We start from the raw sequence: 20,695 nt of genomic DNA on the forward strand, positions 1-20,695 counted from the left end.
TGAAATAAGAATAGACCAGATGATCTCTAAGATCTGTGCAAGTCTTACAATCCACAAGTCTATATACCCAGTGTCATATTAAGAAGATCTTGCAAGATGATCAGCATAACTGTTAACTCTGAACCATTCATATTTAGAAAGTGTTGTCCTCATACATTCATTGAGTTATCCAAAAGTACCTATAGAATTAGTTTTAATCTACTCTTCAGAGTAAAGGCAAAAAGTTACATTGTGGGAATACCTGCTCATTCGGTAGAATGTGTGACTCTTGATATTGGTGTCCTGAGTTCAAGCCACACGTTGTGTGTAGAGCTTCCTTAACAAAAAAGTTATTTGGGGTAGGGAGATAATTAGCTCTCTCTATAGGTATCCTTGGTAGTATCGATTTAATCATTCTAAACTGAATGCTTATTATCAATAGAAGCGATCAATGTACACTTCTTACACCTTGTGGTTAAAATTTTAGATGAAAACCATTGGGGATAGGAATGAAAAAAAAGAAAAGTAAATATAACAGTAGCGCTAAGCAACAACAAAACTGGCTTCCCCTTTTGTTTTGGCAAAAATAGCAAAGTGGCAGCTACTGATGAAATGATCGAAAAAATCCTGAACTACAAAGATTTTTGGATGGTTTATTCAAAATCATCCATATGGCGTCACAACCATTCCAGTATATCCTATTCCTTTGTCTCGTTGCTTCATAAAAGTAAATACGCTATATATCCTTTCTCAGTTGCAGGAGAATAGCTAATAAAAAGATTGGTACTTTTTGTTCTTTTATCATAAAGCACAATAGAAAAAGGAACTATTCATTTTTTTCTATGAACTGTATTTATTATAAACCTAAAATGGAACCATTTTTGGAAAGGTCAGCAACATATGTAGAAGTTTCCATTACACTGCCCAGTCCCAGAAATCCCATTCATTCATTTAGCAGTTACTAAGTCAGCACCTAGTGTCGCCAAGTACTGTTTTAGGCCCTATAAATACAGCATTGAACAGAGCAGAATCTCTGTGTTCATGGGGAACTTTTCATTACTTAGTGCCATATCATGCTTGCTGAAAAATCTGTATCATTTTTAAAGTAATAGAAGACAAAAATTCTCTTCTAGTTTTTTATTATTTTCTAATATTTTCAGTTGCAGAATAGAATAAGTCTTTGTTTTAATAACTCTGATTTGAGTTTTCTTCTTTTTCTAAACCCTTAGATAAAAGAAGCCAATTTCTGGGGTGCTAATTTTGTAATGAGTGGTTCTGATTGTGGCCATATCTTCATCTGGGATCGTCACACTGCTGAGCATTTAATGCTTCTGGAAGCTGATAATCATGTGGTAAACTGCCTGCAGCCACATCCGTTTGACCCAAGTAAGATGGCCGTTTATAAGGCAAAGGCTAGAAATCTGTACATCAGCTCCAGTTTTGTGCTAGTTTTTAATATAAAAATAATGCATATTATCCTAGAAGGCAGCCACTCGAGTCAGTTATGACTCTCATTGGGTTTCAACCAAAAAACACTTAGAACCTCCTTTTGGCAGAAAGTATGGGGAGATAGTTTATCCTGCTAATATTTCCTCTAAGTATTATCAGTTGCAAGAGCTTTGGCTGACTGAACTTTGCATTACTTCCCCAAACTCAGTCTCCAACCCTTTTTAGTCTTCACGTGGCCAAGTCAATGTACCAGAACGAGAGAGCTTGGCTCGTTCTTGCCTTCCATTTGACACTGCCCATGTTTCTCGTAAAAGAGCGATGGAAAAGAAAGAAATTTGAGTGATTTCAAGATAGTCTTAAAATTATATTCCAGGGTAACTTTTAGAAAATCTTCAAAATCATATTTTCAGTTAACAAATATATCAGTACAATTTCCATTCCAGCTCAGTTTTGCTGTACATGTACATATGTGTATATGCATATACATACATGCATATATATACATGCATAATATATAACATATATGCATGTCTTTAATGGCTTGTTTTTATGCTTTATATTAATATGCACATTTTATTTCTAGTTCTAGCCTCATCTGGCATAGATTATGACATAAAGATCTGGTCACCACTAGAAGAGTCCAGGATTTTTAACCGAAAACTTGCTGATGAAGTAAGTTTTTTACTTCTACTTATTATAATGAGTGTATGTCACTTTATTCCTGAAATGCTTTCTTAAGAAGACTCCCATCAGCTCATTATTAGTTGGTAACATTTAAACAAGTTTATTTAATTGAGGAGGTCGAATTTTAAGAAAAAGAAGCAATAACATGCCTATAATACTAGAGAAGTAAAAATCAGGGTATTTTGATAATTGTAATACTGTTCATCGGTAATACCAGATTAAGTGTATTATAGTTTAAGAAAAACAGATTGACTGTCTGTGCTTTTGCAATGAAGAGTCATTTAAAAAACCTTCTGTCCTTTTAAGAAAATAGTTTTACTCTGGCTGTCCTCCATAATCACAGCCAAATAAGTAGCAGAACAAATGACTGGAGAATCTTTTCCTTTTTGTTATATTTTAGATTTCTTCAGCTCCTTGTTAAACCAACAGCTTTCAAACTGGGTTGTGTGAAGCTGTAGGTTTTTTGTGGGATGAGAAGAGGGAAGGTGGATGACACAAACGCTGAATTCTGGGCTTTTCCTCCCTAACTTCAGCTGGGGTTTTTATTAGTGGGTTTTCATAGAATATTTCTTGTGAAAATAAGGGTCCATGGCATTAATCAGTTAGCTCCTGACGTAACTGTTGAGTTTCTGTGAGTTTCTGCATTCTGTGAATGCAGCTCAAGTAGATGCTGCATTCTCTTAAAAACATAAAGTGAGGGTCCATTACTGAGAAATGTTAGTTAGAAAGCCAGAGCTCTAGACCGGGGTTGACAGTTCACGGCACAGTTCCCACATCTGCTTTCTAGTAGACATTTATAACTTCTATGTCAGGCACAGTGCTGAATTTTATTTTTTTATTTTTATTTTTTTTTAACTTTTTTTTATTGTTTATTTTTGAGAGAGAGAGAGAGAGAGAGAGAGAGAGACAGAGCGCAAGCCGGGGAGGGCAGAGGGAGAGGGAGACACAGAATCCGAAGCAGGCTCCAGGCTCTGAGCTGTCTGCACAGAGCCCAACGCAGGCCTTGAATCCACAAACTTGCGAGATCATGACCTGAGCCAAAGTCGGATGCCCAACCGACTGAGCCACCCAGGCGCCCTAATGAATTTTAAAAAATAAACCTTCCCGGGCGCCTGGGTGGCTTGGTCGGTTGGGCGTCTGACTTCGGCTCAGGTCATGATCTCGTGGTCCGTGAGTTCGAGCCCCGCGTTGGGCTCTGTGCTGACAGCTCGGAGCCTGGAGCCTGCTTCAGATTCTGTGTCTCCCTCTCTCTCTCTGCTCCTCCCCTGTTCATGCTCTGTCTCTCTCTGTCTCAAAAATAAATAAACATTTTAAAAAAATAATAAAAATAAACCTTCCCTCAGAGCTTTTAGGCTGGTGGGAAAGACAGACTTGTGAACAGTCAGCCAGAATGTAGGGAGGCACACACAGTGTTCTGGAAGCCTGTGACAAGGAGCAGAGGTGCTTATAAATGGGGTAGATGGGATGGGGGAGTCTTTGCAGAGGAAGTACAAATTGGACAGAGTTCACCAGGCAGACAGGGAGCTAAGGAGCACTTGAGATGAAGGATCAGCATGTTCCAAGGTGTCCTAAGGTAGGTAAGTAACGAACCAGGGGTGAGTGGGTAAGAAAGCAGCTCCCTGGGGCAAGATTATAAAGGGCCCTGGGGGTGCCCCATGAGTTGAAAGTGTGTAAATCGCTGGGGAACCATTGATGACATTAGCATCTTTCTCTTACTCTCATGCTTTCCTTTCTTTCTTTTTTCCTTTGCCACACGCTTTGCGATTCCCTCTTTCTTTTTCCCCCTTTGCTCATGACTGTATAGTAGATTCCTAGGTGTTTATGGGTAATCATTTAGTCCTGTTCTTGGTACTTAAGATACAATTCATTGGTAACTCTTAATCCAAAACTTTATTTTTCAGGATTACTTTGCCTCAGTCCAGGTAACGTTTTCTCCAGAGATCCAAATGACCCAGGGATAGTAATTTCACACCCCTCCGTCACTAAGAGCATCAGCTCTGCCGTAGGGGAACATAATGAGCAGACACAAGGTAGACTGCTCGGGGAAACAAGTTACAAGAAAAAATTCATTGAATTCTTGAATGTTTTAAGTAGCCTCAAAGTGTGACCTTTCTCTTTGCTGCCAGTTGAAAGAGTAGCGTTCTGTGATGTTCCTCCCTCACTGCAAGTTAATTACCTGGCATCGAGTAGCCTTAGGGTGGAAATATACACAGCGTACATGGAAAGAATGAAGTAATTCCTCTTAGGACGTGCTAATTTTTTTACTGTTCTCCTACTCTTCATGGGAACGTGTAGTTACTTCATTGCTTCTGACCTGGTTGTTTAACTTGCCTCAGGTTATAACTCGAAACGAACTCATGCTGGAGGAGACTAGAAACACCATCACAGTCCCAGCCTCTTTCATGTTGAGGATGTTGGCTTCACTGAATCATATCAGAGCTGGTAAGGACTGTCATTGTATTATTCGAACCATTGTTACGTTTGAAAAACATGCTGTTATTTACGATCTGCTTCAAAGTGATTTGTACAATTTCCTTTAACCACAAAACGAGGGCAATGTAATTCCCAAGCTAGGAGTTCTGTGAACCCTGGATCTTAGTACAGTAAACTTACCTCCTCATGAACCAGATTTATTGAAAAGCGTCCAAATGAAAAGACAGAGTCACTTAAAAACTTTTATCAGCTGTGCTTCTCTTCTCAGGGTGGAGGATCATACCATAAACCTTACGCTAGGTTCTACAGTAAGGTACCCTTTCATGGTAGATGTGGTCAAAATTACTCCTAGCCCAGACAAAAATAAGTGTTACACGCTACTGTGAAGGTCGAAACAGATACCTCAGTATGGGTTTTTAAATACTTTTTGTCTTCGATGATAAACCGTGAGGTTCAATGCCAAAGAAACACAAAATCGTATATGTTACAATTAATATTCAAGAAGGAAGTGAATATAATCAGTGTTCATAACAGTAGAAAAGATCCAGTATCCATTGTAAACAAAGTACATTTATCAAACAAGACAGCGTTTGTTGTTCTTCACTGATTTCACAAATTAAATGTCTTCATATGTCGGGTATTACCTATTATTTAATAATAACAGCGGCCATCGTTTCTAGAGTAGCTGTAATGTGTCAGGCCCCATACTAGTCATTTCACAGATGTTTCCCGATGAGCTCCAACCCTCTAGAAAGTCGGTTATTTATTCGTAATAGCTCGCCCCGGCTCATGCAGCTGATGAATGGTGAAGCCTAGGTGTGAAACTGAGTTCCACGCCCTTACTCCCCTTTGACCTAGAAAGTTCACTTGTAGGAATACGTTCACATCAGAAATACGACACGCAGCCCCCCGGGTGATCTGATCTCAAGCTTCTTTACAGGCTCATTCACAGTATTTTCTCCTTCTGTGTCCATTCCATCCACTCTGGCCCTTTTTGAATTTGGGGGCATGTCAAACTCTTTTCCACCTCAGGATCTTTATCATCATGCTGTCCCCCTCCCATCCTCACTCTTCGTTAGGATCACTTTGCTTATCCTTCAGGTCTTTGTAAGCGGTGGATTAAATATCACTTCCTCAGAGAGAGCAGGGACAAATATTCCAGGCAAAGTAAAGGGTATGTAGCATTTTTCGAAGTCCTGGAGGAGAAAGAGTGTGGAGCACATCTAAAGAATTGAAAGAAACTCCTATGAGATGGGGAGAAAATCATGAAATTGTAAATATTAACTACTACCAGGAAAGAATGAGATTTTCAAATGGTCAAAACAAAAAATAAACATGGAACGTAAACAGAAAATGTTAGTAGTCCAACCAAATATTTTTGCGGTAGCTTTTAGGCTCCTGTATTATCACATTAATGACTAAGATTTTTGATCCATTTTCTTCAATAACAGTGAGTAACCCTTAAAATTCATCTAGATTTCAGACTTGAGGAGGCAGCTTTTCTAGAACATTTGCCAATTAGGACTCTTAAAACTTGCTTGTTCTGAAGAGTTTATCTGGCGAAGGGCTCTTCCTTAGTTTTTCTGTGGAAAACATTCTTCTCTGGTCTGTGCAGAATCTGTTTTGTACGGGTGCTCACGTGGTTTGTTCGCCAACAGCTGCTATAGCCTCCTTTGATTTGAGTGTTAGAGAAGATGTCTCACACTGTGAAGATTCCTTTGTTTCTGGTTCTTTTTGCCGTCAACCGAAAACACCTTCTAATTGGTTTAGTCAGCTCACCCTCTTGCTTCTCTTATGTAAAAGACTGGAAAGAAAGATGTTCCCGAGAGTTGTTTTTATCCTTAAGACCTCAGGTTACTTGATGAGTCAGTTATTCCCCCCTTTCCTCTCCTTTGCTCCTTGTCTCCAGTTCTTGGAGCACCATGAGCGTGTACAGGTACTCAAGGAGAGTTAGTAATGGACGGCGATCAAGTAAGCCCAGGCTGGCTCCAGAATAGTCCAGCCCCTCCGTTACTCCACAAGGCTTCCCGGGAGGCCCAGGGAACAGGTACTGGGCGGCCTCTTCCTGGTGGAGCTGTGATCTTCAGCGAAGGCTGCACTTCAGATCCCCGGTTGGGCTTTGTCAACTACAAATACTTGGGTCCTACCCCTTGAAGATTCTTACTCATTTGATCTGAATAGGGTTTGAGCTTCTGCATTTTCAAAACAGCAGGCAAAATCATTCCCATGAGTACAGCAGTAAAGACTGTGGTGTCTGAATGTGGTGTATGCTTTGGATGGGGGCCCCCAAATGTGGGGCAACGATCGGTTAGAGGCGGGGGGCGGGGGGGGGAGGATTCACCTGAGGCAGAACAAAGGAGATAGAGGTTTACTGAACATGCGGCTGGGGAGCGGGGGCAGGCAGGCAGGCAGAGGAGAAGCTGTCTGCGAGGAGGCAGTGGGTGGAGGCTGTTTTTAAAGGAGGAGATGAGGGGGTGTGGCTGCCGTGGAATTTTCCCTTTATTGGTAGCTGTGCCTGGTTGTAAGGAGCCCATGGGTCACTTAGGGCCTCTGGCTATTTTGAGGTGGGTCGCCTGGTGGGCCTGTCTGTATCCAGCCAGGTGGTCGCTGTGGGCCCTTTAAACAGTCCATTGCTCGAGCCTGTCTGCCTAAAAGCGGCCTCTACAAAGACTTCTAGTGCAGGCCGGCCACTTCTTGAGACGTAAAGGCAGTTCTGAGACCCCTGGAAGTTTTGATAGACTTTGGAGAGATGGTAATTGTGTGTTTGGACCATTCTAACCTCTTCTAGAATGTCTCAGTAGCTGGTAATTTACTCCTCTCCTTAAAACGTGCCTCTCCTGTTCTCAGGACAGAGTCCAGATGTGTTAACATGACTTAGGAAACCCTGAAGCATCACTTGACACACTTCCCTTCATACCTCTGGGCCTTGGCCCACGGAGCTCTAGGTAGCCATGGTGCCCTCCGCGGTTGGTGCTAGAGCCCGACCTCGACTGAGCTCACGGCACTTACCAAGTCATATGCACAGGTTCACTGCGTCAGCAGTTGGAACTTTACTTCGGGATATAACCATACGCACCTACTCTTGGTCTCCCTGCTCCCACCCCCGCCTTCACACAGTCTGATTTCCATAGGGTGGCCAGAGGGATCTTTCTTAAAACACGGGTCGGCAAACTTTTTCTTGAAATGGCAAAATAGTAACTATTTTAGACTTTGTGGGTCACTTGGTGTCTGTTGTAGCTACTCATCTCTGATGTGGTCGTGTAAAAGTGGCCACACATAATCTGTAGGTGAATGGGCGTGGCTCTGTTTTAATAAAAGTTTCTTTGCAAAAATAGGCTATGGGCTGGATTTGCCCGTGAGTCAGTTTATTGGCCCCTTTTTTACATAAATTAGGCTCTGTCACCCCACTTAAAATTCTTGGGGGATCCTCATTGCTCGTAAAATAAGACTGGTCTGGGGCACCTGGGTGGCTCAGTCGGTTGAGTGTCCAATTTCAGCTCAGGTCATGATCTCGTGGTTCGTGAGTTCGAGCCCCGCCTCGGGCTCTGTGAGGACAGCTCAGAGCCTGGAGCCTGCTTTGGATTCTGTGTCTCCCTCTCTCTCTCTGCCCTTCCCCCACTTGCGCTCTCTCTCGCGTTCACTCACTCTCTCAAAAATAAAGAGTTTAAAAAATTTTTATTAAAAAAACAAGACGTGGTCTGCCGGGTCGTACATGATCTAAACCTTGCCAGCCTCTGACTTCCAGTCATTCCACTTGTCCCGTAGCGCACTGCGTTTCAGCATGCCGGCCGGCCTCTTCTTTCCTCAGACTGATCAAGCTTATTAGCACATTTAGGACCTTTTCGCTGACCGTCTCCTTTGCCTGAAGGACTTTGGCCTGAACTGAACATACAGTTGAGCCCTCAGCTCCAGCGTCACCTCCTTAGAGAAGTCTCGGTAGACACTTCACCCAACGGGACGTCGCTTCATGTGCCTTCTCGCTCGTGCCCTGCCTCTCAGTCACCCACTCTGTTCATTGCCTATTTTCCTCAAGTACTTAGCCCAGCTTTTCGTTACTGTATCTGCTGCCTTCTTACAAATTAAAGGGGGAAAATGTTGGTTGTCTTGTTTTCGATTTTTCCCCTTTAGGAAGTGGTCTCATTGAGAGCAGAGACCTAGTTTGTCTTATTCACAGCTGGATATTTACCTCCTAGAACAGCGCCTGGCACGTATTCGTTGTTCATCAAATGTCTGTTGAATAAATGGATGAATTTCTGGTGTCACATCTCTGACAATAAGTCACATATTTATTCTTTTTCTTAGAGAAATAAATAATTTTGTGAAGGATGGTCTGGAGAACTGCACAGTTTTTTTGTGGAACACAGGTTTCCTTCGGGGAATTGTTTTCCTCTCTCTCTCTTCATATTTCCCCGACCAAAAATAATTTCCTGAGGAAATATTCCTAACAAGAATAAAAAAGGCTTCCCACAAACGTAAACCTTATTTACAAAAACAGTTTGGTACCGTTGCAGGATTTCTCCCCTCAGTACCCAGGGTTCCTTGTCTCGCCGCTTCGAAGAACTTCGAGGCGACACAAAAGGAGCAGCAGGCCAAAGTTTACGGAGTGTAAGGGCAGGAGGGAAGAAGAGCATGAAAGCTCTCTCGACAGGGCACATTTGAAAGCGAATGCCCGGGACTGTAGGCAAGGGCCTTTGTCTGGAAGATTCTGGTCGCCTCTCCCTTCCCCGCCCCCTTGTTCCTTCTCAGGTCCCACCCTTATTGGCTGGACAGCTCTAGGTGCTGGGTCGCCCGTTCGGGGTTGATTCGGTTCCCTTGTACGAGGAGTCATACTGTCCCTCCTGTAACACACGTTTTATGGTTTGCTTTTCGAGTTAGGTATTTTGATTGTCAAATTCCTGAGGGGGCCCTGAAGGGGAGCTGATGGCGTTTGTTACATTCCTAAGAGGGACCTTGTTTGTGCCTGCGGGGGTTGGCTGTAGTCAGACACTCCCAGCTCTGTTCCAAAATACGCAGTCCTCCCCGCCCAGAGCCTCCGGGTCCTACCTAACCGGTCCGTCTCTGCCCGTTTTATCCTGCCTTTTCCTATCACAGTATTGTCTGCCTTAAAAAACAGTGGATATAGAAGCGATTCTTATTTTCAGTTTTCATTTCAAGGAACAGGGTTTGTCAGGCCTCCCCGGTCCGTAACTGCCAACCAGAGGTCGGTGTAAACGTTGAGCCGCGGTGCGGTTTCCCTGCCTCGGAGAGGTGGGACTTCACAAACAGAAGGTTTCCTTTATTCTTAGAAATTGGGCTTATGTTCTGAGAGAGGACTCTGCAGTGACTGTGACGGACTTGAAAAAAGAACCACCGTTCTGCCCTCTTCTCATTCCGGGAGCCACGGTCAGTCGCTCGCTGGCCTATGCTAGACACTCTTGGCCCTCGCTTGACTCTGTGGCTTGCTCTGGACTCTGCAGAAGTCTGTTGTCTACCGTAAACCCCCCGAGTTAAAGACTGCGACAATTCTTGTTGACCCTCCGTTTCCCATCTTCACGCATAGTGTGACAAGCAAAAGGAATGTGGGTAAGAACCGGCGCACTTTGAAACAGGCGGACACTCCTTCCTCGTGCTTCCAGTGGGACAGGAATAGCTTTGTTGAATATAGTCAGCCGTGTCCAGGATTCCCACTCACGGCAATCTACCGAGGCAGATAGCGACTTCGCGTTTCGCTCCCTCGTGAAAGTGTATCACAATATAAAGATTATAATCTCTTTTATACGAACATTCGTTAGTATTGACCAGAAATTCATCCACTGTGCTTGGATTCCTTAGTGGTTGATACATGAAGGTCAATCCAAACCTTATTTTGGTTCATTTATTTTGCAAATGTGTATGGAACACGTACTATATAATAATAATAGCTAAAACTTGTGTAGTTCAGATTATAGATCATATACATCATCTCATTAGTTTGATTTCAAAATGGAGTCAGCATAGAGGGGATTTAGTCTCGTTCACTTGGACAGAAAACACACAGTCCCTCTGTACACTGCTCTTGGTGGTGTTGACCTAGGACCCAGTGACCCAGTGGGAGAGTTGACGCCTCTGGAGGTCCTAAGTAAAAGCTCAGGCTTCAGTCTTCTTGCTGTTGACAGCCGGGAGTGAACCTCTCCCCCATGTCTGATCTCCGTGTTTTCCACGCTGCCCTGGGGGGAGTGTTCCTGTGACAGAATGGGCTCCATGCTAGTGGTGACAGGGGCTTTTAAAGCGGCCTTCTTCACATAACCTAACGTAACGTATCCTAGTAAAACCTATATGCGTGGATTGCTGTACCAGGCTCTGAGGACAGAAGAAAAAAGAAAAAGTTCCTACCCTCCCAGGAGCTCAGAGCCCTTCAAGTCTAGTGACACACACGACCTGTCTCCACAGTTAGGTCATGTTTATACGGGACACACGGGATAGTCTGGAATGTAGAGGAAGGAGTTCCTCATTCTGCAAGTGGGGGTTTGGAAAAGTCCCAGAAACGTTTCACACGGGATAACGGTCGCACTGAGTGGGTGCGCAGAAGCTTTACGGCTGCAGGACGGGGCGAGGGTCCCAAGCAGAGGAGCAAGACGCGCCAACCGTGACGGTCGGGGACAGCGGGCCGTGTCACGCGCCAGTTCACCATCCCGTATTCCCTCGAGGGCAGAGACCGCGGGTCTGTTTTGGTCACCATTGTATCTTTAGCACGACGCCTGGAACATAGCAGATATTTAACTGAAAAAATTTTTTTTATCAACAGAATACACAGATCCTTAGGAATGTTCCCCGGGTTCCCCCACAGCTCCCTTCGGTCTACTGGTGTCACGAGACACCTCCTTCGGCTCCTGGACTCCAAGGAACGCGATCTTTAAAACTCCGCAGTAGACAGGGATATATCCGGATCCTTAGGGTTTTTCTTTTTAATTTGTATTACGGTTAGAATTACATGCATATTCAAAGGTATAGTGCTGTTTCCCGGACTCTCTTATTTGCTTCTAGCGGCAAAAAATAGTTTCCCTACGCACGGAGGTGAACTGATGTTTACGCGATGATACGTTCATATATATACATTCTCATCGGTTTCAAATAGAAGGTATTGAAAATTATCTTAATCGTCATTCTAAAAGTGTCTCTTTTTGTGCGTCTCCTCTGTGTGTTTTCCAGACCGGCTGGAGGGTGACCGATCAGAAGGTTCTGGTCAGGAGAATGAAAATGAGGATGAGGAATAACCAGCTCTTATTGGCAAGCACTTAGATGGTCTGAAATTTGTATAAGGCATTGATTATATTTTCTCTTTACAGAGCTTTAGTGCAATTCTAAGGTTATGGTGTTTTGGAGTTTCTCCCTTTTTGGGGGATAACCTGACATTGGTTTGGAATGACTGTGTGCATGAATTTGGGAGAGCGTGTAAAACAAAACTAGCAAAATGTTTTTAAAACTTTTTGCCATGTATGAGGAGTGCTAGAAAATGCAAAGTGCAATATTTTCCCTAACCTTCGGATAGGAGAGCTTGGGTCAGCGTGGAGAGTAATTTTCATTATAGTGAAAACGTTGGTTCAGATAAATTTCTACACTTGCCATTTGCATGTTTGTTGCTTTCTAATAAAAGAAGTTGGTTGTTTTAAGATGTCCTGAATTTGACTTTTCATTGAATGCCTTACTACCCCGACCCACATTCTCCCGTCTTCTCTATAACATAAGGCTCTTTCTCTATTCTTTTCTAGATCTGATAACCTTTTCTGTTGTGACTTCTGTGTGCTAGAATCACATAGAGGAGCTTTTCTCATTTCTCCTTCCAGAGCACGTTACCTTCACTTCTAATCTCCATCTTTCATGGTTCCTGATCCCTCTTCACCCAAGTACAGGAGTTAGGCTGCCGGCAACAGGCCCAGAGCATCACGGGTAGCTCACGTGACGGACCGGCGCAAGCTCGTCCCGAAAGCGCTGGCCCCCCGGCTTCCTCTCTCCAACTTCTCGGTTTCAGCCACGAGCTGTCGACCGTCCAGTCTTGTAATTCTGGGTCCCCCTCAACCCTGGTGTCCAACTCCACCCCCCCTTAGGCCGTCTCCACCCAGGCCCGCACCTTCTGAGCCGAAACCACCCCTGCAGACGCCACCCTGCTGTCATCCTCCCTCCTCTCCCCTTCGTGCCGCTTCCTCCGGCTGGGCCACGAAGGGACTCACGGGTGTAGCGGGCGAAGCACCCTCTCCCTCGCGGCGACCAGGCATGGCCCCTTCGCCTGGCGGCAGAAGATGGCGGGAAGCCCAGGGACACCGACCAAGAGAAGGCAGACTGGCTTTTTGGACGGAAGAAAAGTAACTCTTCTGCTGGCTCAGCAACTTCAGGTAGACTTCAACATCTAGCTCTTGCCCTGGACGGGACAGACACGTTCTCACGTCAGGAGATGTGGCGAATGGTAAAGGGAAAAGGAATTCGAGCTGTAGCCAAACAGGACAATTGCATGATTTCTGGGAAGTGCAAAGGTCTTCGCTTCTGATTCCCAATTAGTTATGTGACCTGTTTAAGCCATCTGACTTCTCTGGGCTGGCCTCCTCCTCCGTAAGATGGACGTATTCCTATTGTACCACCTGTGTCCCAGGGGCTGTGTGGGGACCACACGAAACCACGGAGATTGAAGGGCTTGACAGAACAACCGAAGTGACTACCACAAGCACAAAAACCGACGTCGTTCCTTGCACTGTAACGAAACCGTGCCGGATATGCTCTAGAGAGGTGCTGCAAGGCTCATGGGGCAGAGGCTACTAGAAGGCTCAAGGGGGAGGTCAGGGAAGCTCTTTGGCTGGAAGAGCATAGAAGAAACTCAAGGGCTGCCTGGGTGTCTCAGTCAGTTGAGCAACCGACCCTTGACTTCAGCTCAGGTCATGACCCTTCAGCTCAGGGTCACGGGATCGAGCCCCTCGTTGGGCTCCGTACCGAGTGTGGAACCTGCGGAACCTGCGTAAGATCCTCTCTTTCCCTCTCCCTCTCTCTATAAAATTTAAAAAAATGAAAATAAAATCCCAACTGTCCACTCTGGCACAGACTGTCTGTAGGAGGGGAGCCTGGGGGGTGGGCAGGGGGCACATGGGAACTCTGAACTTCCTGTTCACTTTTGCTAGGAACCTTCAAACTTTTTAAATGTAACAGTACCTGTCAAAGGAGTTATCCCCCCGCCCTGTTAAATTCTGCAGCATCTGGTACCTTATGTTACAAAGGAGCAGGTGGGCCAGACCAGCAGTCAAGGAGGCAGCGAAGAGAAAACATTCTACGGAGGTACAGGGGACACCTCCGTGGTCACTTCCGTGACTCACTGCATGTTGGGGACCCGGACCGCAGGGCCCACGTGCTGCTCCGACACAGGATTAGGGCTGCGGTGGTGGCAGGTGAGGGAGCTGGGCGAAGGTGGGAGGTCCCGTGCCTGGGGGTTGCTGAGTCTCGGTGGCAACCTGCCAGCCGCCCTCTGACTCTGGTTACGGGACGGGCTTAGAGACGGCGCACGGCCGTTCGTCAAACCTCCTTTAAGAACCCTGCACTGGGGCTCCTGGCCGGCTCGGTCAGTAGAGCACGTGACTCTTGATCTTGGGATTTTGAGTCTGAGCCCCACGTCGGGTGTAGAGACGACGTCTTGAAGAATTTATGAAAAGCACACAGATGGATGCAGCAAGGTGACTGTGGGGTGTCGACGCCTCCTAATCCTACGGCGGTCGGCCCCTTCCTGTGCGGTCTCCTTCCTCTCGTGAGCCCCCGGGGAGGGAGGCTGCGGACAGGGGTGTGGCTGCACACAGTAGGTAGCGGTGGAGGCTCTCAGAAAGTCGCCGGCCCCAGAAGTCCAAGTACAGATCCACGGTCTCCACAGACACGTACCGAAACGGATATTTAACCAACTGGGTAAACAAAGCTACTCAATCTACTTTTACTCGTTTATAAGTATTGTGATTTAGAAGAACCCTAAACGTTTTTCTTACCTTAAAAAAAAAATCATCCAAAAACTTCAAGTGCAATTTATTTCAGGACTAGCTTTGTTTTTGTTTTGCTCTGATTTCGCTCTGAAGGTTTTTAACAAGTTTTGCATCCGGGGGTCCGTTATCGGAACACGGCGCAGCTCCGCCTCCTAGAACACACACGCATCACAGAGGGACAGACCTGTTTCCAGGCAAACGCGCTCTTTCCACCACACTCTGTGGCCACGCAGGCCCGGGCTGCCCATCCCCCGCGGGGCTGTCTTCATCGGGAGTGGCCACTTGCCCGGGACTTGGGATATTTCAGAATGGTGGTGTGAAAAGGAAAAACAGAAATGTCTTCGAATTCCTAAGCTATTAATACTATTCAGGAAAACTCTGAGGGAAACGAACGCAGCTTTGCGTATCATGTTCTAGAAATGTCATTAAGCAAAACTGTGCTCTTGGTAACCTTATGCAGACTTGAGTTTGTGCTTTGAAATCTTTCGAATGAACCCGCTTTCCTTGGGTCGCAGGTTTTTTTAGGTCTGGCGAGCCGGTATTCCAGGTTCCCGAGCTCCTCGGTTTACAATGGTTTCTACCTTCTAAGGGCAGCTGGCCTAGTCTGATAACGAGGACTTTTACTTTCTCCCCCCACCTCGCCTCACGCACCCCCCCCCCCCAACCTCCTCCAGCTGCAAAGCTGGCCCCTTCGCTCAGCGACATGGCCAAGACCTGGCGTTTGACCCAGACTCTGGCTTAATGCACTCTGGGACCTCGGACAATTCCTAGGCTTCCCTAGGGCTCCCTGGATTCTGTGTTCCCTCTCCCCAACCCAGAAGGAGGGGGTCAGACTCTGTCCCCTCTTGTAGTCACATACGACAGCCACTGTCCTTTACTTCAGGGTGGGAGGTCCCTTCTGTCTCCCACGGGATTCCCCTGGGGTCCTGGATCCGCTGTGCATAGTAGCACGGACTCCTGTCCCTGGGCCACCTCTCCCATCAGGGACTTAGAGGACCAAAGATTCTGTGAGCCCAAGACCCATGGCCAAGCAGTCACTGTCACTGCAAGACAGAGCTGTCAGCGCCCAGGTCACGACTCAAGCTGTCAGGGAGGGAGGTCAAGGCTGAGCCTGTGCTGTGGCTCGGGACTCTACAACAGAAAAGCTCACTTTGCTCCTTTCAGACTTGAGTTCCAGATGCTACCTGCCTCCCTCTCCTCCCTCCTGTCCGTTGCCTTCCCCTCCCTCACCGTGTGTCTCTTCCCAGAAGACCCTCCTGTGCTATATACGCAACACGATTCCCACAGCAGCAGCCCCCAGCACCTCCCGCCTAGGATCACAGTTGCCGAGATTCTCACTTCCTGTCCCGGAGAAGCCCCTGTAAAACCGGCCTAACGCACCCACCCACGGTCACTGGGACGTCACCGTAGGGCTCGGCACCAGCCACGCCCGGTCCCGCGCAGGGCGCTTCAATCCACACCGTCACCTGGGAGGGGACCCACCTGGAATCCGCGTCCCCCCAGAGAAATACCACAACTGCGACGTGGAAAGACCGAAGGGCGTAAGAACGCCCGCTCGCGAGCGGCAGCGGGGGCTCGGCCCCCAGGACCTGGCACACACCAGAGCCTCAGCCGGGCGCCTCCGCAGCGCCGGCGCAGCGGCGCAGCGGCGCGACGGGCGACGGGACGCGCCCACGCGTGTCACCCACCGGCTACGCGCCGGTGCCCCGCCTCACCCTTCGGCAGCCACGTCCCCCTCCCGGGGCCTCGGACGGGAGGCAGCCGGGCTCAAGGCCGACCACCATCACGAGCGCGCCCTGCGGTCCGTCCGGGGACGCGTCTCGAAGGCGCAAGCATCTCAGGGCCACGCCGTCAGGATGGACACGTGCTTGCGGGTGAAGTGCCAGCGGACTTACAAGATCTCCCCGTATCAAAGCACGTCTCCTCCCTCTCCGGCCCCACCCGAAGGCCTCGGCCGATACGAATGCAGAGTCAGTCTCGCGGGTGGCTCAGGTCCACGCAGACTACTTGGCACCCCCGGGCATGAGGACGGAGAACAAGCGCCGGGGGCCCTGGCCTTACAGCCGCGAGCCCACCTCCCCTGCACGACCGGGTAACGTCGGGTAACATACACAGCGGAGCAGAAGCAGGATCCGCCCCGGGAGGGTCTACCGGGGAAGCAGGGGGCCTTGAAGGCCGAGGGCGGCAGGGGACGAAGCGTTCTGAGCACGGGCTCTGCTGGAAGCAAACAAGCCTTCAGCTTTGCCCTTCGGGTTTTCTAGAACTGCAGGTGGCATCGCAGCCACGCTGCTGCCACCTAGTGGCCAGGGCCCCAAGCGCCTGAGCTCCGTGCCTCTGGCCGGGGGAGCCGCCTAGGTGTGCCCTGTAGCGTGCGCCACCAGAGCCCCCAGACCTGGCGTCCCCAGCACAGCGCAGGGACCCAAATGACAATCTCAATGAAAGCGGCAGAGATGGGCAACAGCCTTAAACGGGAAGACATGGGAGTGAGGTTTTTAAGCAACTGTGTGCCCAAATGTCCACCCTGCCACTGTCCCTATGGTCCCCTAGGAAGGTCTCAAGCTGCCACCACACAGCAGTATGACGCCGACAGGCCCGGGGGGAGTGGGGGAAGCTGGGGTTTTGACCTTCTGCACCGAGAACCGGTGTCCTCCAAAAGGCTTCTCGGAAACTCCATAACGTGTGCAAATTGTGGACTTCTCCTCTCCTCGCCCACCTCTTTCCTCACCGGCTCTTGCTCTCACTCAGGCTGGATCCAGATCTCTGGATCCCCGAATATGCAAAGTACGGTTCTAGCTGCCACGCGTCCTCTGAGGTCGTCACCTACCTCACGGAGCCATCCCCAGCTGCCCTACCCGGAAATATCCACCTCCCTCCGGTGAACGAATAAGCACTTGACTTTGCCGTTAGCTTCGCTATCACCCGAGTCTCTCCCTGTATTATAACGAGTGAAGGAAGACATTTTAAAGGCACTGCCCAGAGGCCAGCCTGGTGCTTTGCACACAGTAGGTACGCAGTGCCTAGGAGCGTCAACAGAAAAAAGGGAAACAGACCCTGTAAAGCCAGGCGCAGGTGAAACCCTAGCAAATCGCAGCCAGTCTGGGATCCGCCAGCGGGGACTTGGGGTCCCGAGACTCTTCCCTTAGAGCCCAGCCGAGCCCAGCCGAGCGCAGCCCAGGGGAAGCGCTCTTCAACCCCTGGGTTCCAAGCCGGCATGCTGCTCTCAAAAACGGCCTCGTCGGCAAGCCATCCCAGGTTATTCCGGCCTAGAGATTAAAGGTCATCTCCGTGCACACCGGTTTCTCGGGAACACGGTCCCCTTACTAGACAAGTGTGGGGAAAAAAGACACACAGAAAACGTAAGAGGCCCTAAGATTCAGGAATGACGCCCAGTAGCGGGAGCAGAGTCCGTGTGACCTGCACGTCTGGGCGGATCCCACAGGCGTATGTGCCCTCCGCTCCTCTGGAAAAGCCACCTGCTCCTTCCCACCCCATCCAGAACCTAGGCCGGTGCCCGGCACCCTGCTGACCCGGAGCACTGCCGACGGGCTCGGTCACCAGGAAGGCAGCGAGCCCTCACCTCGGGAGAGGGCTTTAGGAACCTGCGCGCCGGGGACCGCGTCACCAGGAGCTGGCTAGGCCCCGAAGAAAACACCACAACGGACTGTGCTTCCTGGGGCGGCTGGATCTCCGCGAATCTGCCCCCCCGCGGCCCGCCTAGAATTGCGAGGGCGGGGAAAGTCTGGCACTTGGCTGATGACCCAGGCGGTTCGACGGCTTCCCAAGTCACCACAGCACTACTGCAAGCCCACGCGTCAACGAATGTCCCAGATCGAAGGGGGAGGCGGGCGCGCTCTAACCAGACGAATCACATTCCCGACGCTCCCCTTCCACCTCTTCCTCCGCGTCTACACCTGGGTGGTCGCTCAGGACCCTGCTCGAAACAGGTCTGACGAGCCCACGCACCGCGCCCGCCCCGCAGGGCTTCATGCACCCATCAGAAACCATCTGGAAAGATGTGCCTGCGCCCGTGGGAGGGTCCACTTCCCCCCCCCCCCCACCCCCAGGCCCCATCTCTAACCTACAGATAGAGAACGTCAAAGATCACAGCTGGAAATGACCTTGGAGACCATTCAAATCCCACTTCTGGCCCCCTTTTCCCACTTTCCGGATGGACGGCTTCGAGGGGCGACAGGAAGTCCCAGATGGTAGCAGCGGCGGAGCTGGGCCAGGAGCACAGGTGCAGCGACGTCTGCACTCCATCCTGCCTCACGCCCCGGGGCCAGGGGACCAGCAGCCGTTGCATTGGGGGGGGGGGGGGGGAGGGGGACTGTCCCTGTGCAGCTGGAAGCTGCAATTCTGACTGGTTGCGGGGCCACCACAGCCTGTCAGAGGAGGCTGTCCTGTGTGACTACGGTGTCTCTGTGTCCCCGCCGTGCTGGGCACCACAGCCCCATTCCTGCTTGGGAGGAGCATGGCCTGTCCTAACCGAACGCATTTTTGTTTTAAATTCTGGAAACGAAACATCTGGCACCTGCTCCTTCCTCGTGGCTTTGACAGTGGTTTTTCCCTTCTTTTGAAAGAATGAGTCAATAGAGAGGCGGGCAGAACGGCCCCCATTCTCAGCAACAGCAGCCTCAGGCCTGCTGCTTCCAGCGGCCCGTGGATCGTCCCTACTGGCACCAGCAGGTGGCTCCGTGCGGACTGCAAGGTCACGACCGGGATGGAGGTGTGGGAACTCCAATCTGACCGGCCCTGCTCCAGGGTCTCCTCTGGGGACCATTCAGTGCAGAACCCCAATCCCACGGGGACCGACCGCATCGACCACGCAGACGCCAGGGGCTGATCTCGCGGGGTTAGGACGCACTGTCCCCCAAAGCGCGCTGGGAAGGGCTCACCGCCTGAGATCCCGGCGACAGCGCTTGGCCAGGCGCCCGGGTCAGGAAGAGGGAGTCAGCCACCTGGTGGTTTCCTTCCCAGCCCTGGTCTCTAGCCCCTTCTACGCCCCACCTCCCGGAAAGTCCTGGCCACACCTCCGTCCGCTTTCCTTCGTGCCTCGGACGCCGCTGGTCCCATTGCCAAGACCTCCAAGGAGCCCACGCGCGGCCTCACGAGACACGCCGTTCGGTGTTTCCTGCTGGCCGCACCTCAGGTGTTCTGTCCCCGGGCGACCCCGCGGGACAGACGGTCCACCCCGGGCTCTCATCTCTGTTCCGCAGCCAAAACGTTCCCTTCTTCGATGCTCTGCAGCTGCAGCCTCTGACTCGCCGGAGTCCTGCTGCCTCGGCGGCCCCCGAAGCCGGCCCCCGGGACGGTCCGCGCGGCCGCCAGGACCCCCGGCAAAGCCTCCTCCCCGAACAGGTTGATTTTGGCTTCGGCCTCGATGACTTTGGCCAAGCTGGCTGCGTAACTGTCCAGGGACTCGTGCACTTCGGCTTTCACGTGCAAAATAGGGTTCCTGGCAGCATCTGAGGGAGAAGCAGAGACACGGTTAGCGGAGGGCTGGGACCGAGGGCTAGCGGGAATATCCCGGCTGACGCCTCACCGCCGAGGGGGTTGAGGGCGTAGCTTTTGCGGTCAGATTCCCCGGGGCCGAAATCCTCGACTCCCCATTTACTAGCAGGGGACGCCTGGAAGTATCCCAACCGACGCTTCCCGATCTGTAGCGAGAAGGCCCCGGCGCTCCTCTCCAGGAGGTTTCTGCGATCGGTAAACAGGTCCTTCTGAGATGTTCGGGTCTGGCCCGTAAGAAAGGCTTGATAAATACTCCCGGGTGAGGGTATTCAAAATTCTCTATCTCTGAATGAGTTCTCTGGTGTTCCAGCTCCCGAGGACCACACAACGTCTACGCTCCAAACTTCCACGATCCTGAGCGTGGGCTCTCTCCCGGCCACACGGGCTCAGACCCGCCAGAGCCTTCGGGTCGGAAGGAACACAGAGGTCCGCGCGCCCCACCCAGGATCAGGACCCCCGACAGCTAAAAACAGAGAGAGGTGAGTCTGCCACGTCACGCCCAGCGCTGCTCATCACCACTGCCCTCACTGCCAGCTTTCCCGACGGCGTGTCTCCTACCCCTCACGTCCTTCCGGAGAGGAGGCAACATCCCCGCCGAGATGAACACTCCACCCGTCACCCCGTCTCAGGGAGTCTGCAGCCGGACACAAGAATGGAGCAAAGAGTGGGGGGGCACA

At 49.9% G+C, this 20,695-nt stretch overlaps 2 protein-coding genes and 1 long non-coding RNA gene across 12 annotated transcripts in view; 1 reads left to right on the forward strand and 2 right to left on the reverse strand.

The window, feature by feature from the left end:
• Positions 1-12,173, forward strand: part of DCAF6 (DDB1 and CUL4 associated factor 6) — a 133,639-nt gene extending 121,466 nt beyond the window's left edge. For all 6 annotated transcript variants that reach the window (XM_042976203.1, XM_042976198.1, XM_042976199.1 and 3 more), the window contains 4 exons: positions 1,209-1,365; positions 2,012-2,100; positions 4,449-4,554; positions 11,713-12,173. In XM_042976203.1, coding sequence (XP_042832137.1) covers positions 1,209-1,365; positions 2,012-2,100; positions 4,449-4,554; positions 11,713-11,777 — 417 coding nt within the window. In that variant the 3' untranslated portion in view covers positions 11,778-12,173. The remainder of the gene's footprint in view (positions 1-1,208; positions 1,366-2,011; positions 2,101-4,448; positions 4,555-11,712) is intronic.
• On the reverse strand, positions 8,204-15,160 carry LOC122235857. Of its 2 annotated transcripts, XR_006213943.1 has the most exons (4): positions 14,514-15,160; positions 12,732-12,919; positions 12,358-12,539; positions 8,204-11,261 (listed from the first exon to the last, which is right to left on the reverse strand). It is a non-coding gene; the product is annotated as an uncharacterized LOC122235857 (long non-coding RNA). The 2 variants fall into 2 exon arrangements; XR_006213944.1 differs by lacking the exon at positions 14,514-15,160 and having other exon boundaries at positions 12,732-13,502.
• A 4,187-nt stretch (positions 15,161-19,347) lies between these two features.
• GPR161 (G protein-coupled receptor 161) overlaps positions 19,348-20,695 on the reverse strand; it is a 48,252-nt gene continuing 46,904 nt past the window's right edge. For all 4 annotated transcript variants that reach the window (XM_042976206.1, XM_042976205.1, XM_042976208.1 and 1 more), the window contains one exon: positions 19,348-19,972. In XM_042976206.1, the coding sequence (XP_042832140.1) occupies positions 19,707-19,972 (266 nt within the window). In that variant the 3' untranslated portion in view covers positions 19,348-19,706. The remainder of the gene's footprint in view (positions 19,973-20,695) is intronic.

Source organism: Panthera tigris, chromosome F3, assembly GCF_018350195.1.
Source record: "Panthera tigris isolate Pti1 chromosome F3, P.tigris_Pti1_mat1.1, whole genome shotgun sequence".
NCBI classification, from domain to species: domain Eukaryota; kingdom Metazoa; phylum Chordata; class Mammalia; order Carnivora; family Felidae; genus Panthera; species Panthera tigris.